General features: G+C 45.0%; 1 protein-coding gene across 3 annotated transcripts in view; it reads left to right on the forward strand.

Moving 5' to 3' along the window:
* The window catches only part of WIF1 (WNT inhibitory factor 1), a 240146-nt gene that overhangs the window by 69541 nt on the left and 155410 nt on the right, over nt 1–15195 (forward strand). For all 3 annotated transcript variants that reach the window (XM_033959664.1, XM_033959665.1, XM_033959667.1), the window contains exon 4: nt 12710–12850. In XM_033959664.1, coding sequence (XP_033815555.1) covers nt 12710–12850 — 141 coding nt within the window. The remainder of the gene's footprint in view (nt 1–12709; nt 12851–15195) is intronic.

Raw genomic sequence — 15195 nt, forward strand, 5'->3', positions numbered from 1 at the left:
CACTTCCCCCATGTCTTCCCCCTCCAATCCAGGGCAAACAGACACTTCCCCCAAGTCATAATAACAGACTATGGACTTTTCCTCCAGGAATTTGTCCAAACCTTTCTTAAAACCAGCAACGCTATCTGCTTTTACCATAACTTCTGGCCACTTCACTTTTAAGCTTAGATCTTTCCTTCCAAACAGAGACCTTGCTAGATGTCAAATACAGAAAGAACAAGGTAACTTCACAAGGACTTAGCTGTGCAGGAAATGTGAATCTCCTCATACACCCACCATTTAGTGCAAAAATATGCAAAGGTCTGGTTTTTTCTTTTGATCACTACATAGCCTAATGCCACACAAGCAGTGCTGTTACAAACATATTCTGAAGGTCAATGCTAAGGTTAACAAAGTTTCCTTCCTTGGACCACAAGGAGATATTGACAAAGAAGAGATCCCAAAACAACTACCCAAGCACAACACCCAAAGACCCACTCAGTGTGTGAACCAGTTGAGTGGAGTGGACTAACTGGGGGGTGGAAATGGGCCCGGAGTTTGCTCAGCAGAATTTCCCAGACCACCTCTTCCTCTCAACACATTGACACGCTGCCACCACCACCACCATTAGGAACACCTCACCGGGTAGGCCAGCAATGCTTATAAACTTTATAAAACACATTCTTATAAAGCACATATTTTAACTGAACTCTCTGACATCCTCAACCTTGCCATTCACAAAAATAGAAGGAAGAAAAGTTCCCGTTTCCTGCTGTCTCATGTCCCCGGCCTATACAATATTTTTCTTCTGCAGACCCTTCAAAAGTCTGACCAAATCCCCGTTTCACTTGCATTATAAAGTACTGAGGATGCATCTCTCCCCAATCCCAGGTCCTAAAGTCTAAGACAGTAGCGCAAACTAATGCTGCCCGATTCAGGAAAAAAAAAAATTTGATTTGTTTCAGCCTATAGAATTGGTTTTTCGATTCGATTTTCCTGCCCAATTGGGTGTTTTTTTTGTTTGTTTGTTTTTCAAACATCCTGGTGGGTTTATTTTATAGCTTTTTCACTCCCCTTTGGCATCTCCTAACCACACTGGCGCTGTGGTGTAAATAAAATAAAGAAACAAAAAGGACTTTTCCTCTCTCTGTTAAATCCTAGCTCACGTTTGCGGTCTAACACCAGCTCTGGCAGGATACACATTTCAAATCTGACATATTTTAATCACAAAACAGAAAATAAAATTAGTTTTTCTACCTTTTGTTGTCTGGTTATTTTTCAAATCTTGTTGGTCCAAGGCTCTGGTTGTCTTCTGATAACTTGCTTGCCAGGGTCTCCTTCTTCCTTCTTTCTGCATGCTAACCATCCATCTGCCATCTCTGTCCTCCCCGTTTCCCTTCCCTCCCCAGGAGGTCTGGCATCTTTCCTTTTTTCGTCTCCCTCCATCTTCCTTTTTTCGTCTCCCACAGATCCATCTTTTCTTAATTACCCTTTCATCCAGCATCTCTCCCTCCTTCCCTACCACCCCAGGGTCCATCTTCTCTCCCTTTCTTTTCCCAACTACCCTCCTATCCAGTATCTCTATCCCCCCCCCCCTCCACACCATTCCTTGTGTTCAACTTCTCTCCCTTTCTGTTCCTTCCCTCCCTAAAAACCATGGTCCATCATCTCTCTCCCTCTCCTGTATTTTCAGACCCATTATTTCTTCACACCCAAAGTCCGGCATATGCGCGTCTCTTTGAACCCCCCCTTCCCTCCGTGTACTTCTACACCAGGGCCCCCCCCCTCCCCTGAAGGCCTGTTCTCCCCTTAAAGGTCTGCATCCCACTCCTGAAGGCCTGCCCCCCCTTGAAGGCCTGCACCCCCCCAAAGGCCTGTCCCCCCCCTTGAAGGCCTGTCCCCCCATAGAAGGCCTGCCTGCCTGTCCCCCTTGAAGGCCTGCTTGCCTGTACCCCCCTTGAAGGCCTGCCTGCCTGCCTGTCCCCCTTGAAGGCCTGCCTGCTTGTCCCCCCCTTTGAAGGCCTATCCCCCCTTGAAGGCCTGCTTGCCTGTCCCCCCCTTGAAGGCCTTCCTGCCTGTCCCCCTTGAAGGCCTGCCTGTCCCCCCCCTTGAAGGCCTATCCCTCCCTTGAAGGCCTGCTTGCCTGTCCCCCCCTTGAAGACCTGTCTGCCTGTCCCCCCCCCTTGAAGGCCTAACCCCCCCTTGAAGGCCTGCCTGCCCACCCCACCCTACCCTGAAGGCCTGATGCCCCGCCCCACCCCAAAGGACCGCTTGCCCCCCAACCCTGAAGGACCGCTCATCCCCCTGGCCTCCCGCACCACCTACGGTAGAGAAGCAGCCCGTAGCAAGATCACGATGCCAGCGACTCCTGCGCTGCTTCGGCGCTGCTTCCTCTGCCGCGGTCCCGCCCCTCCTCTGATGTCAGAGGAGGGGCGGGACTATGGCGAAGGAAGCAGTACCGAAGCAGCGCAGGGATCGCTGGCATTGCGATCCCGCTGCAGGCTGCTTCTCCACCGCAAACGGTGCAGGGGGGTGGGGGTGGGGGGAGAAACCGGATGCGGGGGGGAACTGGACATCAACGGCTTCAAGGCCAGGAGCACCCCCTCAGGGTTGCATCTGGGGCGGACTACCCCCCACCGCCCCCCCTTGGTACGCCACTGGCAAACAGGATAATTCAATACTGCATCCATCTCAAACTGGATTTTGTCCTTATTATAACACAGAATTGGCTGTGTTAGGACTACTGATGATGATACAGAAAGCATGGTGTTCTGATCACTCGCCCATTTTTCTATCATTAGATCTCTCAGCAGCCTTTGACCTAATTGATCATCATTTACTTTTGGAAAGATTGTACCAGATAGGCCTTTCAAGCACAGTTTTGGCCTGGTGTGCCTCTTATATGAAGTCTCGGTCATACCAGGTGCTGTGGGATGGTAACTATTCTAATATTCTCCCCTGTTGGTGTACCACAAAGTTCCTTGTTGGCTCCACTGCTGTTCAGTGTTTTCATAGCCCTTCTTACTGCTTTGATTTCAACTTTAGGGTTGATGCCTTTTCTTTATGTGGGTGATATCTAGATTGTCGCTGTTATTGATAAGCCTGTGTTGCTTATGTTCCAACAGCTAAATTTTATTTATATATTTATTTGAATTTATTAACCGCCTTTATGAAGCTTTCCCAAATTATGTGCTGGTTGAAGCTTAATTAATTGAATGTGGGTATCCCAGGCCCCGCCCAAGGAAGGAGCCTGAGCCAATCAGGGCCTTAGGCTCCTTCCCATGCATCACATGATGCACTGGGGCAGGGCCTAAGGCCCACATTCGCGGTGCGTCATGGCCAGGAGCAGGAGGACTTTGTGGTTCCTCCTGCTCCCGAAGACAGTGGAAGACAGCACTGGAGGCCTAAGGAGCAGGAGGGATTGAGCACCCCTCCTGCTCCCAACCTTTAGGTACAGGAGAGGTTTCTGGCCGGGTCAGACCAGGCCCGACCAGGGGTGGGCTGGTCGGGGGACTGGTGGGCCGGTCAGGGGGGGGTGAGGCGAGTGCCAGTCTGGGGGTGTCAGTTAGCGGCAGGAGGGAAAGTGGGCATCCCTTCTGCTATTTGTAGGGGGATCGCGTTTGTCGGAGGGAGGGCCCTCAGCCGTTTGACAGGTCTGCCTGTCTTTTCATTTTTTTTTTATGGGGCAGGTATTTTGCATGCGTAACATATGTAAAATATCTGTGCATGGAAAAAAATGAATAAAAAAGACAGCCAGGCCTGTCAAAAAACTTGCAGACCTGTCGGTAACTCAGTTACCGACAGGTCTGCCGCAGTCGGGTTTGCCAATAGTAAAACCTAATTCGAAATAGCCAAGCAATTGTTAGTGAATCAATCGCTTGGAAATTTTGCATGGGGATTTACTAATTTGCATGGGAGGATCGGGATCGGATCACTGCAGGCTTTAGTGAATGGGGTTGGAGGAAAATCTGGTCGTAAAGGGCTCGCAAACCGATCAATACACGATCGGTTTGCTTAGTGAATCTAGCCCTAAGTCCTTTAAATAATCATGCCTAGCAGTGCCTAAGCCCTTAACACACTTAGGGCTAGATTCACGACTAGATTTCCTTCCGACCCAATTCACTAACGCCTGTAGCAATCCGATCCCGATCGTCCCATGCAAATTAGTAAAACTCCATGCAAAATAGCCAAGCGATTGATTCACTAACAATTGCTTGGCTATTTTGAGTCAGGTTTTACTATTGGCAAATCCGACTGCTGCAGACCTGTCGTTAACTGAGTTACCTTCAGGTCTGGAGGCTTTTTGAAAGGCCTGCCTGTCTTTTTTATTCATTTTTTTCCATGGCACAGATATTTTGCGTGTGTTACATACGCAAAATACCTGCCCCATAAAACAAAATGAATAAAAAAGACAGGCAGGCCTGTCAAAAAAAATGTACCCCCTCACTAAAATGCGCCCACCAAGCACTGCCACCCTCCACCCCCGACCTGCATAGCCCACCCCTGGAACGAAAAAGTTGGGAGCAGGAGGGGTGCTCGGTCCCTCCGGCTCCTAGTCCTCCCACCCCTGGTCGGCCCAGGCGGTCGGGCCCGGCCCACCTACCCCGGTACCTTTGCAATAGTTGGGAGCAGGAGGAGTGCCCAGTCCCTCTTGCTCCTTCCACCGTAAAAGAAAATCCATCTTTGTGAGCAGTAGGGGTGCCTGGACCCTCCTGCTCCTACGACAATGTTTGGGAGCAGGAGTAAAGTCTTCCTGCTCCTGCTCCTCGGGGCCGCCGCTGCACAATAGCGGCCTTAGGCCCTGCCCCGGCGCATCATCTGATGCACGAGGAGAGGCCTAAGGCCCTGATTGGCTGAGGGGCCTCAGGTTCCTCCCTTTGGAGGGGCCTGGGGTACCTCAGCCAATCAGGGACTTCCTTAGGGAGGAGTCTAAGGGAGGAGACATTATATGGCCAGTGGTAGGCCCGGAATTATGAAATCAATTACCAGAAACATTCTGTACTATCTCTTATTCAAAAGTCAACTTAAAGCCAATTTGGTTCTGTTTGTAGTCCTAGACTCGGGGGAGGGGGGTTGAGAAAACATTTGGAAGACAGAACAGTTTACTTTTCTTTCTTTTTATAATATGGCATTCTTTTCCATTTGATACTTTTCTATTGTAATCCGCTGATATGGACCAAGTGGCTCTTAAGTGGTCAAGCAAGCATAACAAACCTTAATCTGAACTGAATTCATAGTTCTTAAATTATACTGGCAAACATAGACACAGGCCAAATTATTATAAAAAATAAAAGCATATTTATTTACATGCCAAACCAATAACTGGGAGTAAATAACAAGAATGAGTGAATATAAAATAGCTCAGGAAGCATAGTCTTATGTATTAAACGTGAATATGAGAGCTCTTATCGTGAATAATTCAGAATAAATGTACAGAAAACCAGGTTTTAGACACTGAAATCATGCCGCCTTCTGTTACCATTTAGCAATAACAGAGCTGGCATACAGTCTGACTGTAGATGATTTCAGTGCAGAGGAACAGCTAGATTCAGAACAGCCCTGGCAGTTCCCAGCAGTGTAGCAGCAGAGAGGATGGCTGGTAGAAACCTGAAATGATAATTCAAGTCAGATGGATAAAACCATCTCATTTGGTTTCTAGAACCCCCTTCTTTATATGGCTTTGGTAGAGGCCTTATCTCTGAAGATAAGCAAGCTCTTTGCTTTATTTTGAGCATCCGGACCTCAGAAACCACATTTTACATCACTGAAGATACAGTTCTTAGAAATCAGGAAAGTCTCTGAACCCAGGCAACAGAGCGGCAGAGTCAAGCTGGTCTCTGCATAAGTAGTTCAGGGCACAGTGATTGTGTAATCATGACATGAGCTCAGTAGTCCAGAGGCAAGTTCCAGCTGATGAGTGAATCCAGGCTAAAGTTCACCCTTCATTGAGCTCTGCTAGTGCAGGGGGTTAACAAGTCAAACTCTGTATTACAGCTATATAGGAAGGGGCCTAGACCTCTTACAGCTTATTTATTTTAAAAATTTCTATACCATTTAGAACTAAACGGTTTACATAATTTACATACATAAAATTATAAAAGAAACATAATAAAAACACACAAACTAATCCTCTTGATATTATATCTGCAAATTAACACCAAGGCTTATATAAAAAGATCATGAATAATTCATCAACTATGCCAGAGAAGAAAATTATTGGCTAGAAAAAGGGCGTCTACAAATAATTGAATCTTGAGTAGTTTTCTAAACGAACCCTTTTCATGGTAGTTTCGTATTTGGCCCACAAGGGAGTTCCATATTTTAACTCCTGCACAACAAAAAGTCATTTTACCAGTCTCCACAAGTCTCGGGTTAGCATTCGTTTACAGTAAGCTAAATTCTCAGAGCGTAATGATCTGTTTGGTGAATAACTAAGCATATTATTTTTAAACAATTCTGGTATGATTCCATATAAGAATTGATAGCAAATCATTACTACTTTATATTGTATTCTGAAAACAACTGATAGCCAGTGCAATTGTTGGAAATAAGGCAAAATGTGATCATATTTCGACAATCCCATTATCAGTCTTGCTGCTGTGTTTTGTGCAATTTGCAATGCCCTGCACCTTGCTTTTGTTATTCCAAGGTATAGGGTACTGCAGTAATCAAGTCTCAATAAAACCATAGCCTGGACTACTGTACGAAAATAATATGGCTATAGCATGGGTTTTAATCAGTGTAACAAATGCATTTGTGCAAAACATGGCTTAGAATAGTAAAGCCTTTTAGAATTACAAATTTCATTTTTAGTATGGCAATTCTTTGTTCTGTTCTCAAGCATTCACTTTCCCCAGCATCCATTCCCCTCTTCTTGACTGGAGATTTTTTCTCCCTTACACATCAACTAAACAGGTGATAGAGCCCATTTCAAAGCAGCCAATCTCTCTTGCCCACCTGTGCCACCATTCCAGGCAAGTTCAAAACCCATGGTACATGTATTAATTCAGTTGATTAGTAGAGATGCCCTAATGTATTTGATAAACAGACCTGGAAGGCTTTGCAGATATTTTTCCCTAGCAACAGCAGCAGATGAATCCAGAGACCAATGGGATAGGTCACATCTACCAGCAGGCAGAGATAGAGAAACTGATTAACAGGTGGTCCTATTGGCTGGCACTCCTCCTGTTTATCCAGTATTCTCTATCTCCCAGCAGGAAAAGGTCGCTATTCAACTAGCTCCTGAATTCTGGCTGTGACTGGAACTTAATTTTCTCCTGTTGAGGTTTCTCTTCAGTGAGACTGCCATTCTGTTTCTCCTGTTGAGATTTTCTCTTCAGTGAGCTGGCAGTGCTATTTCTCCTGTTGAGATTTTTCTCTTCAGTGAGACAGGGGTGTCCAGCTGAACGGTGCCGGCTTTAGAGGTTACACTTGGGCCCCCCCTTGTCCCTGCCTCACCCTCCCTCCATTGCTAGAGGGTCTGACTGTGTCTCAATTTTTTTCTTCTTTCCCTTCTCTGTAAAAAAAAAAAAAAAAAAAAAGAGACCACAGTTGTTACATTCTGCCATGCTTTTGCTGCAAACTGGCTTCAACCGGCCCTAACAACAAGCTGTGAGTATGTCTGGTTTTTACGGTTGTTTGAGCTTCAGGTTCTGTTTGGGAGTCTTAGTACTGTGGGTTCGGTCATCGTACATTTAAGGCATGGATATTTTATTGAGGCTAAGTTTTATGACTAGAAATCCGTGGAGGGAGCCGGGACTTCCCGCCCTTTGCATGCACGCGCTTGGTTTCCTTGTTGGTTACAGCGCGGCAGTAGCGGTGCGATTTCTTGCTCGCACTTGTTCTCATTTTTGGGTTTCAGTGCAGCAGTAGTCCTGTTTATTCTGAGGCTCTCTTTCATCGGTGTTTGTTATGGCCATGTGCAGCTGATTGTGCAGGTGCCGGTTTATAGCATGAGATTGGACATGTTTTTTCCGGCGCTGTGGGCCGTTCTTCTGGTTATTCCCTGAGTCTGATTTTATTTCTATGCAAGCCGCGGCAGGGTAAATTTTGCGGGGCTTGAATCCAACTATGTTTCTAGGAGCGTTGATGGCAGCGGCCACGTGTCAGTGAGAATCCGGCGTGCGCTTGGGTCTCCGGCGATGGCGGGAGAGCTGCAGCGTTCCGGTAGTTTGTTTCCAGCTGACTTTGGTCAGGGTATGGGGCTTCTCTCCTTTCCGGTTTAGACAAGTTGTATGTGTGCCACCAGCTTTGGGACAAGCTTGGGCAGCTTTATATGTCTATGTCTGTGTTCCTGCTGTACTCCCTTGAAGGAAGCTGCTTGTTTAATCGGACTCTGGGGTTAGCACTCAAGGGGTTTACCAGAGAGACTCTGCCCTGTGCTAGGTCACCCAGTCTCGGTTTGTCTCCGGACTGGGGCGACATACGGCAACTCATGGCACGGTGAGATCAGCAGTAAGATAGTGCCCTGTATTTCACACAGGTATCTCATTGTCTCTCTTGGGGTCCCTGCAGATTGAGCCTTTGTCTGTTGGTAACTGTCCTTATTTGGGCCTCTGTGCTGAGCTGCATGTGTCTAGTAGTGGCACAGGATATATATGCCTAAAGGTAGTACAAACAGTTTCCAAGTTCGGGCTGTCTCTATGGGCATAATGACACTGCGCATCTTCCTGCGGCCAGGACTCTCTTTCTCTATTTCTGAGGAGGCCTGGACTTCAGATTTCCATGCTTATCACGCTGGTTTCTCCTGTCACCATTTTCTCATGGCACATGCTAGATGGGCCCCCCGACCAGACAGGAAGGGCTGTACAGCTCCTTTTAACCAGGAGCCAGTTACCTATTCTATCAAACCCGCGGAGGATCACGCGCTATGTGGCTGTTAGCCTCATCCCTGAAGCTCTCATTAGCGATGTGAGCTTTGTCTGATACCTGTAAGGATGCTGTTGTTTTCCACGGGGCGGTAGATGCAGCATCTTGATGAGTGTAGTATGTATTCACTTTAAAGGACATACGTATTTCGCTCATGTTGTATGGGGTTAGTACTGGTTCCAGTATATTCCTCTTTACATTGTGAAACTTAAATTTTCCTAGGAGAATCTTCTTGCAGATCCTACAGTCTCATCCTGCCATTCCCTGACCTTCTGCACTTCATTCTGAGGGGATCTTGACTTCTTTCAATGACTCTTCAGGCTTTCTCATGAGGGAGAAGACGCTATAATGTCAGGTCAGGGGGCTCCTCAGGTTTCCAGTTCGTTCTTGGAGTCTCTGTGTTTTGTGTTTCCCTTTTCAGTGTTACTGGTCCTCAGGACAGTTCTTGTAGTTCTTCGGGAACTAAGGGACGTTGTTCCACTTACTGCATGGTGCCCGAGACGGGGGCATTGGGCAGGCTGGATCCCATTCTTCTGAATTAGTTTCTCGGGGTTACACATTTCTGCAGACAACATGGTAGTACATTTACATTTTCTCTATGGACTCCGAATCGGCACTTGGTTTGCCTGCCTCCCTTGGAGCAGCGCTTTCGGTTTTGGCACGTGCCAAAGCCTACCCAAGGCTTCACGAACGTTTTAGGTGATGTGGGCGGTGGTACCGTTTTGGCGCTACCAGGCGATTCATCTAATTTCTTCTTGACTGCCTGCTTGATTCGGACAACTTCCAGTCGGGCCATTTGACTGACACGAATAGGGTGGTATCTTTTCCTCAGTTCTTTACACGTGCATCTTCGAATTTGCACAGCGCTCTTTTCTCCTGTACTATTTATAGGTAAATCGGGGTAATGTTTTTATTCATATAGGAGAGACGTGTTTCTTTCTGGAGACTTGGGCGTGAGGTCTCAGTCTCAGATTGGTATTCTTCTTCGCTTACCATGACCAAGAGTATGGGATTCTGTACAGTTTCTGTGATCCATATTGCTGACTCCACTGGGAACTTCGGCTTGCTTTCCCCTTCTTACGCTACAGCAGTCGCTTTTGTTCCGGTGGTTCCCGGTATCTCAGGGCTCCAATTATTTGGTATGCTCCTCCTGCATCGCTCTGTATGATTTGGTGGCTCAGCGCGATTTCTCTTTTCAAGGCATGCCTCGGTCTTTGCTGGACTAGCTCATGACCACCGACCATCCCGGGCTGTCGGGTTGGGGAGCTCGGTGGCTTCCATCCTCAGCTCCAGGAGTCTGGTCTTCAGAGGCGACTCAGTACTTGTTCATTCTTCTACTTTGAGCAGGGTCAGGCTACCTTTCTGGAGCTTCAGATCATTCTTCCGGATTGCCGCTGAGGGTCCTTTTGGTCAGTATTATGATGGGGGTATTTCTCTACAGCTTGGGCAGTAGGTGTTGTACTCAGGTGAAGTTGGTCTGCTTCTATGGGTGGACTCTCATCTTCGTCTTCTGTTGGCGGATCCTTTTATGGATCAGGATAAGAGTTTGGATAGACTTTCTCTCCGCAGAATCTGAACAAGGCCCATTTCTTATATGTTACAGTGTACAGCGCTGTGTACGCTCTGGAAAGTGTGCATGTTAGTAATAGTGTAATCTTCTGCATCCTGGATATTGAGATTTGGGGCTCAGGCGTTCTAGCTCTTTTTATGGATGTGAGATCTCCTTGACCTAGACCTCATGGCCTCGTCTCTCAATTCTAAGCTTCCTAGCTTCTTCGGCGGGCCCAGGAAGTGGGAGTTAGAGGGGGTAGCTGCATGGTTCCTTTCTCGCCTCTGCCTTCTCTTTTTCAGTGTTTTCCGCTGGCTGATGATGGCTTGGATTTGCCATCTCGAGCTCACTTTCCGGGCACAGTATTTGTAGAATCTCTGGATTGGCAGCACCATCCTTACTATGCGGATTTGATTGAGTCTTTCGACAGCCGGACTAAGAAGTTTCCTGGTATCTCCGGCTTTGCTCACCTAGGGTCTGATCAACATGGATATTTATACTACTTTAGTATTACGACCTAGTATTTTGAAAAATCTTGGTTGACGTGTAAGGGTTATGCGAAGCAGGTTGTTTCTTCTCTTATCCAGGTGCTACGGACGTCTTCTCCTGTGGCTTCTGCTTCCTTTTGGAGGTTTTTCCTTTCTTGGGTGCTTCTTAACGTTTGAAACACTCCAGAGTTCTTTTTTGGCACAAGTGTATTGCCGAGGGCTTAGCTTTCAATTCCCTTCAGCTTCTATTGCCATTCTTGGCTTGTTACAAGGGCTAGGTATATTGCTCTTCACTTACTTCTCATCTTCATGTAGTTCAGTTCCTAAACAGAGTGCGGTATATTCACGCGCCTCTTAGAAAGCCCGGTTTGGAGTACAATCTTCACGTACTTCTTCTCAGTTTACCGAAGACTTCATTTCATCCTTGTCTTTTGGGACTCTAAAGGGCTGTGCCGTTGAACATGGGGTTTCTTGTGGCCATGACTTCAGCTCTGCAGTTTTCTATGTTGCAGGCCTTGTTTAACGGGGATTCCTATTTCTGATTTCCGAAATATGGGGTATCAGTTCGGATGGTACCACTATTTTTTTCTAGGGGGGTGTCATCCTTTCTTTTATGTCATGCTCGCTTTTCCTTCCTTCTTCCTGGGAGGAGAAATTGGGAGCAGTGCTTTTATTCACTGCATTTTTTGATGCGTATGTAGCGTTCTCCGCGAGCTCGGTTTCTAACGACTTTTAGTTGTTTATATCTCCTTTTTGTATTCTTCAAGGGACGCCTCAAACGTATGGCGGCGTCCGAAGCCTCCATCGCTCAATGGGTCCGGGAGGACATTCTTTATGCTTGCTTGCTGGCAGGGAAGCGGTTGGCGAAAGAACTTTATGACCATTCTGCCGGAGCGATGGCTACTTCTTGGGTTCGGCCCAGAGGTTTTTTCCTTGGAGGAGATTTGTCTCGCGGCTAATTGGTCTTCCGAGAGTGCTTTCTCTCCGCATTTCTGCTTGGATGTGGGGGCGCATGTGGTAGGGGCGTTTTGTGCTACGGTTGTTGCGGAGGCGGCGTTTGCTTCCCACCCAGATTGAAGATTGCTTTGCTACATCCCATTGGTCTCTGGATTCATCTGCTGCTGTTGCTAGGGAAGGAAAAATTATGTTCTTACCTGTTAATTTTCTTTCCCTTAGACGCAGCAGATGAATCCAGAGCCCCACCCTTTCTGGATATTGTCTCTCGGTTTTTTCTTTTGCAACTTTCGCAGTTTGTTATTATGGCAGATTGTTTTCTGTTTTATTGCATTTTGAGATTTGTTATGGGAAAGAAGTTTTTTACATGCTATGCCTATTGATGGTTACGGATGCTTGGGCAAGGAGCTATGCTAGATAAACAGGAGGAGTGCCAGCCAATAGGACCACCTGTTAATCAGTTTCTCTATCTCCGCCTGCTGGTAGATGTGAGCTATCCCATTGGTCTCTGGATTCATCTGCTGCGTCTAAGGGAAAGAAAATTAACAGGTAAGAACATAAGTTTTCCATCCAATCACAACCAATTCTTCCAGTCTTCCTTTGTGTCACAGTTTGAAGGTAAATATTCATTTTCACTTCTTATAACTTCCCAATATGATAAATTGAAAATCTTGATTTTTTTTTATCATTGCGTATACTTTATGGTCATGTTTTCAGTTTACATGTTTTGATTTACTGTATTTATTTCCATCAGTATATGCTGCTTTCCATGAATATACTTCTAGATTTTCAAAAATATCAGAAGCAATTTTGAATTTATAATTATAATTTGTGATAGAATCTGTTAAAGTCTAAGACATTATTTTTTTAGTTCTTCAGGTTGGATTTCCATGCCTTGGGAATCAAGATGGGGTAGCAGCTTTTGAAGTTACCATAATCATAATGAATTCAGAAGGCAACATTATTCTCCAGACACCACAAAATGCCATCTTCTTTAAGACTTGTCAGCAAGGTAACTGATGCTCTGAGCAAATGTTAAGAATTTGAGGTTTTCATGCCGCTTTTTTTTTTTCTCTCTAAGAGTAAAGAAAGGGTTAACTAAAGTTATAAGTGTTCTTACAGTTTATAATACTAAAAAGTGAGGATTCTCAACCAAGCCTACACATGGAGAATATAGAAAATGAATTTGTCAGTTTTAATAAAAACAGTTTTAAATTTTATTTTTCCCCTCTTTTACAAAACCATAGCGTGGTTTTTAACGCCAGCCGCAGCGATAACAGCTCTGACGGTCATAAAAATCCTATGAGCATCAGAGTTGTTACCACTGCGGCCAGTGCTAAAAATCGCACTACAGTTTTGTAAAAGGGGGTATATCATTTAGAAAAATTTTCAATTTCCTGATTTGATATATTGTAGATTAGTTTACTAGCCAAGTGGTTTACAAAAATTTAAAATAAATAAATCAATAAAATCAATAAATCTATAATAAAGAAGACAGGACAGACAGAGGGAAGGAAGTAAATAATCAACTCCTTGACATGCATGTCTTTGGGGTTCCCCCTACCCAGCACCCAAACATACCATGGAGACCTTGGGGTAGGGCAAATATGGTAAAATTTAGTTCCCATTCCTTCATTGCTGTAAAGAAGCATTGACCATTCCCATTGTGCCAGTTTCATGGAACTTGTCTGGCTGGAAAGTCAAGGTCTAAAGGCTGGTCTGAAATAGCAAATTTTCTTTAAATTATTTTATGTGAAGATTCCAGACATAGATCAAGGGACAATTTATTCCATAAGTAAGAAGCTATCATACTAAAAGTGTGGATTCCCAATGCTTAGTCATTTAAGCTATTTCAGCTATTACATTATGCTAAAGTTGGGAAAGCTGAATCTTTTATATAGCTTAGGTCAAGAGTTCTTAATCTCTTTTGGTTCCCCTTTAACTGATCAATGAAACCTTTGTATCCCTTTCCTAGACTAGTGCTAACTGCTAATATGTTGCTAAAATTATTGTAGTACATAGTTATAATACTAAAGAAGTTACATACATTGTACATAATGTTGAATAAGATGACCATTTACAAATACTATATACATGCAGTCCCTGGGTTAGGAACGAGTTCCATACAGGCAGTCCCCGGGTTAAGAACAAGTTCAGTTTTTTAAAACCATTCTTAAGTTGAATTTGTACATAACTTGGATCCTGTACAGTACACAGTCTATTAAAACATTAAAGAAACAGTCCTCAAAATAAAGTACTGTAGTTTAAATAGAAAGAAAAGATAGGATGTTTCCACTTTGTTCTTCATCCGTACCACTGTTCTCTCTCCACCACCACATCCAACATTTCTCCCTCTTATCTCTCTTCCTCATGCATCTGTATTTCACGCCTCTCCCACCACCATGCCCAACAATTCTTTCTTTCTATTCCCTCCCCACCTCAGCATTTCTTTCCCTCACTCTCTCCATTGTTCCATCCTATGTCCCAAGTTCTTGATCCCCTCCCTCCCTCCTGTGTCCCAAGTTCATACACTCTCCCTCCTTTCTTCCTTCTTTCCATCCTTTGTCCGAAGTTTGTGCTCCCTCCCTTCCTTCTGTGTCCCAGTGCAACCCTGCTTCTCCCTTCCTGGAATATTACCTGAGTTTGTCCGCCAAGCCTGGAATAAATTACTTGAGTTTGTCCACCAAGCCCTTTCCCCTTATCTTGTTTAAAAGCAGATTGAAACCTACCTATTTGATACAGCCTTGAATCCTTAACCCTACTCCTCTGCCCTCCAACCTAGCCAGCTGATTAACCACCCTTAACTGTATCCATGACATCCTGTTTGTCTGTCTTGGCTGTTTAGATTGTATAGCGCTATAGGGACTCTGTACAGCACTATAGGGACTGTTTTTCTTCTTTGTGACTCTTGTAGCACTATATAAATAATTATTAATAGTAGTAGTAGGACCCCAATTCGTAAGTACGAGTCTGATGTAAGTCAGATGTTCTTAACCCAGGGAATGCCTGTATTCATAACTAGGAAATATTTCATTCATAAGCATTCCAGCAACAATTCAGTAATTTAGGTCATAAGGTTAGCCTTTGTCTGGAAAACATGATTGTGCAACATGGAGACGAAGTGTGCAAATGAAGAACTTAAGTTTCATTAGCATTAATGAGAGCATCGCTTTTGTTTTCCCCTCAAGCAACATTCAAAACTGTGGTTCAGTTTTTGACTGTGCAATATGCATAATCATAACATATATTCAAGTCCATTTCTGTTTGGGGCAAATTCCTTTAAAAGCTGCCCTAACTGCCTTCATTCTGTCCAGAAAGTTTCAATAAATTGCCTTAGATTGCAAGATCCTTCTTCAC

The sequence above is a fragment of the Geotrypetes seraphini genome, chromosome 9 (assembly GCF_902459505.1).
Source record: "Geotrypetes seraphini chromosome 9, aGeoSer1.1, whole genome shotgun sequence".
NCBI classification, from domain to species: domain Eukaryota; kingdom Metazoa; phylum Chordata; class Amphibia; order Gymnophiona; family Dermophiidae; genus Geotrypetes; species Geotrypetes seraphini.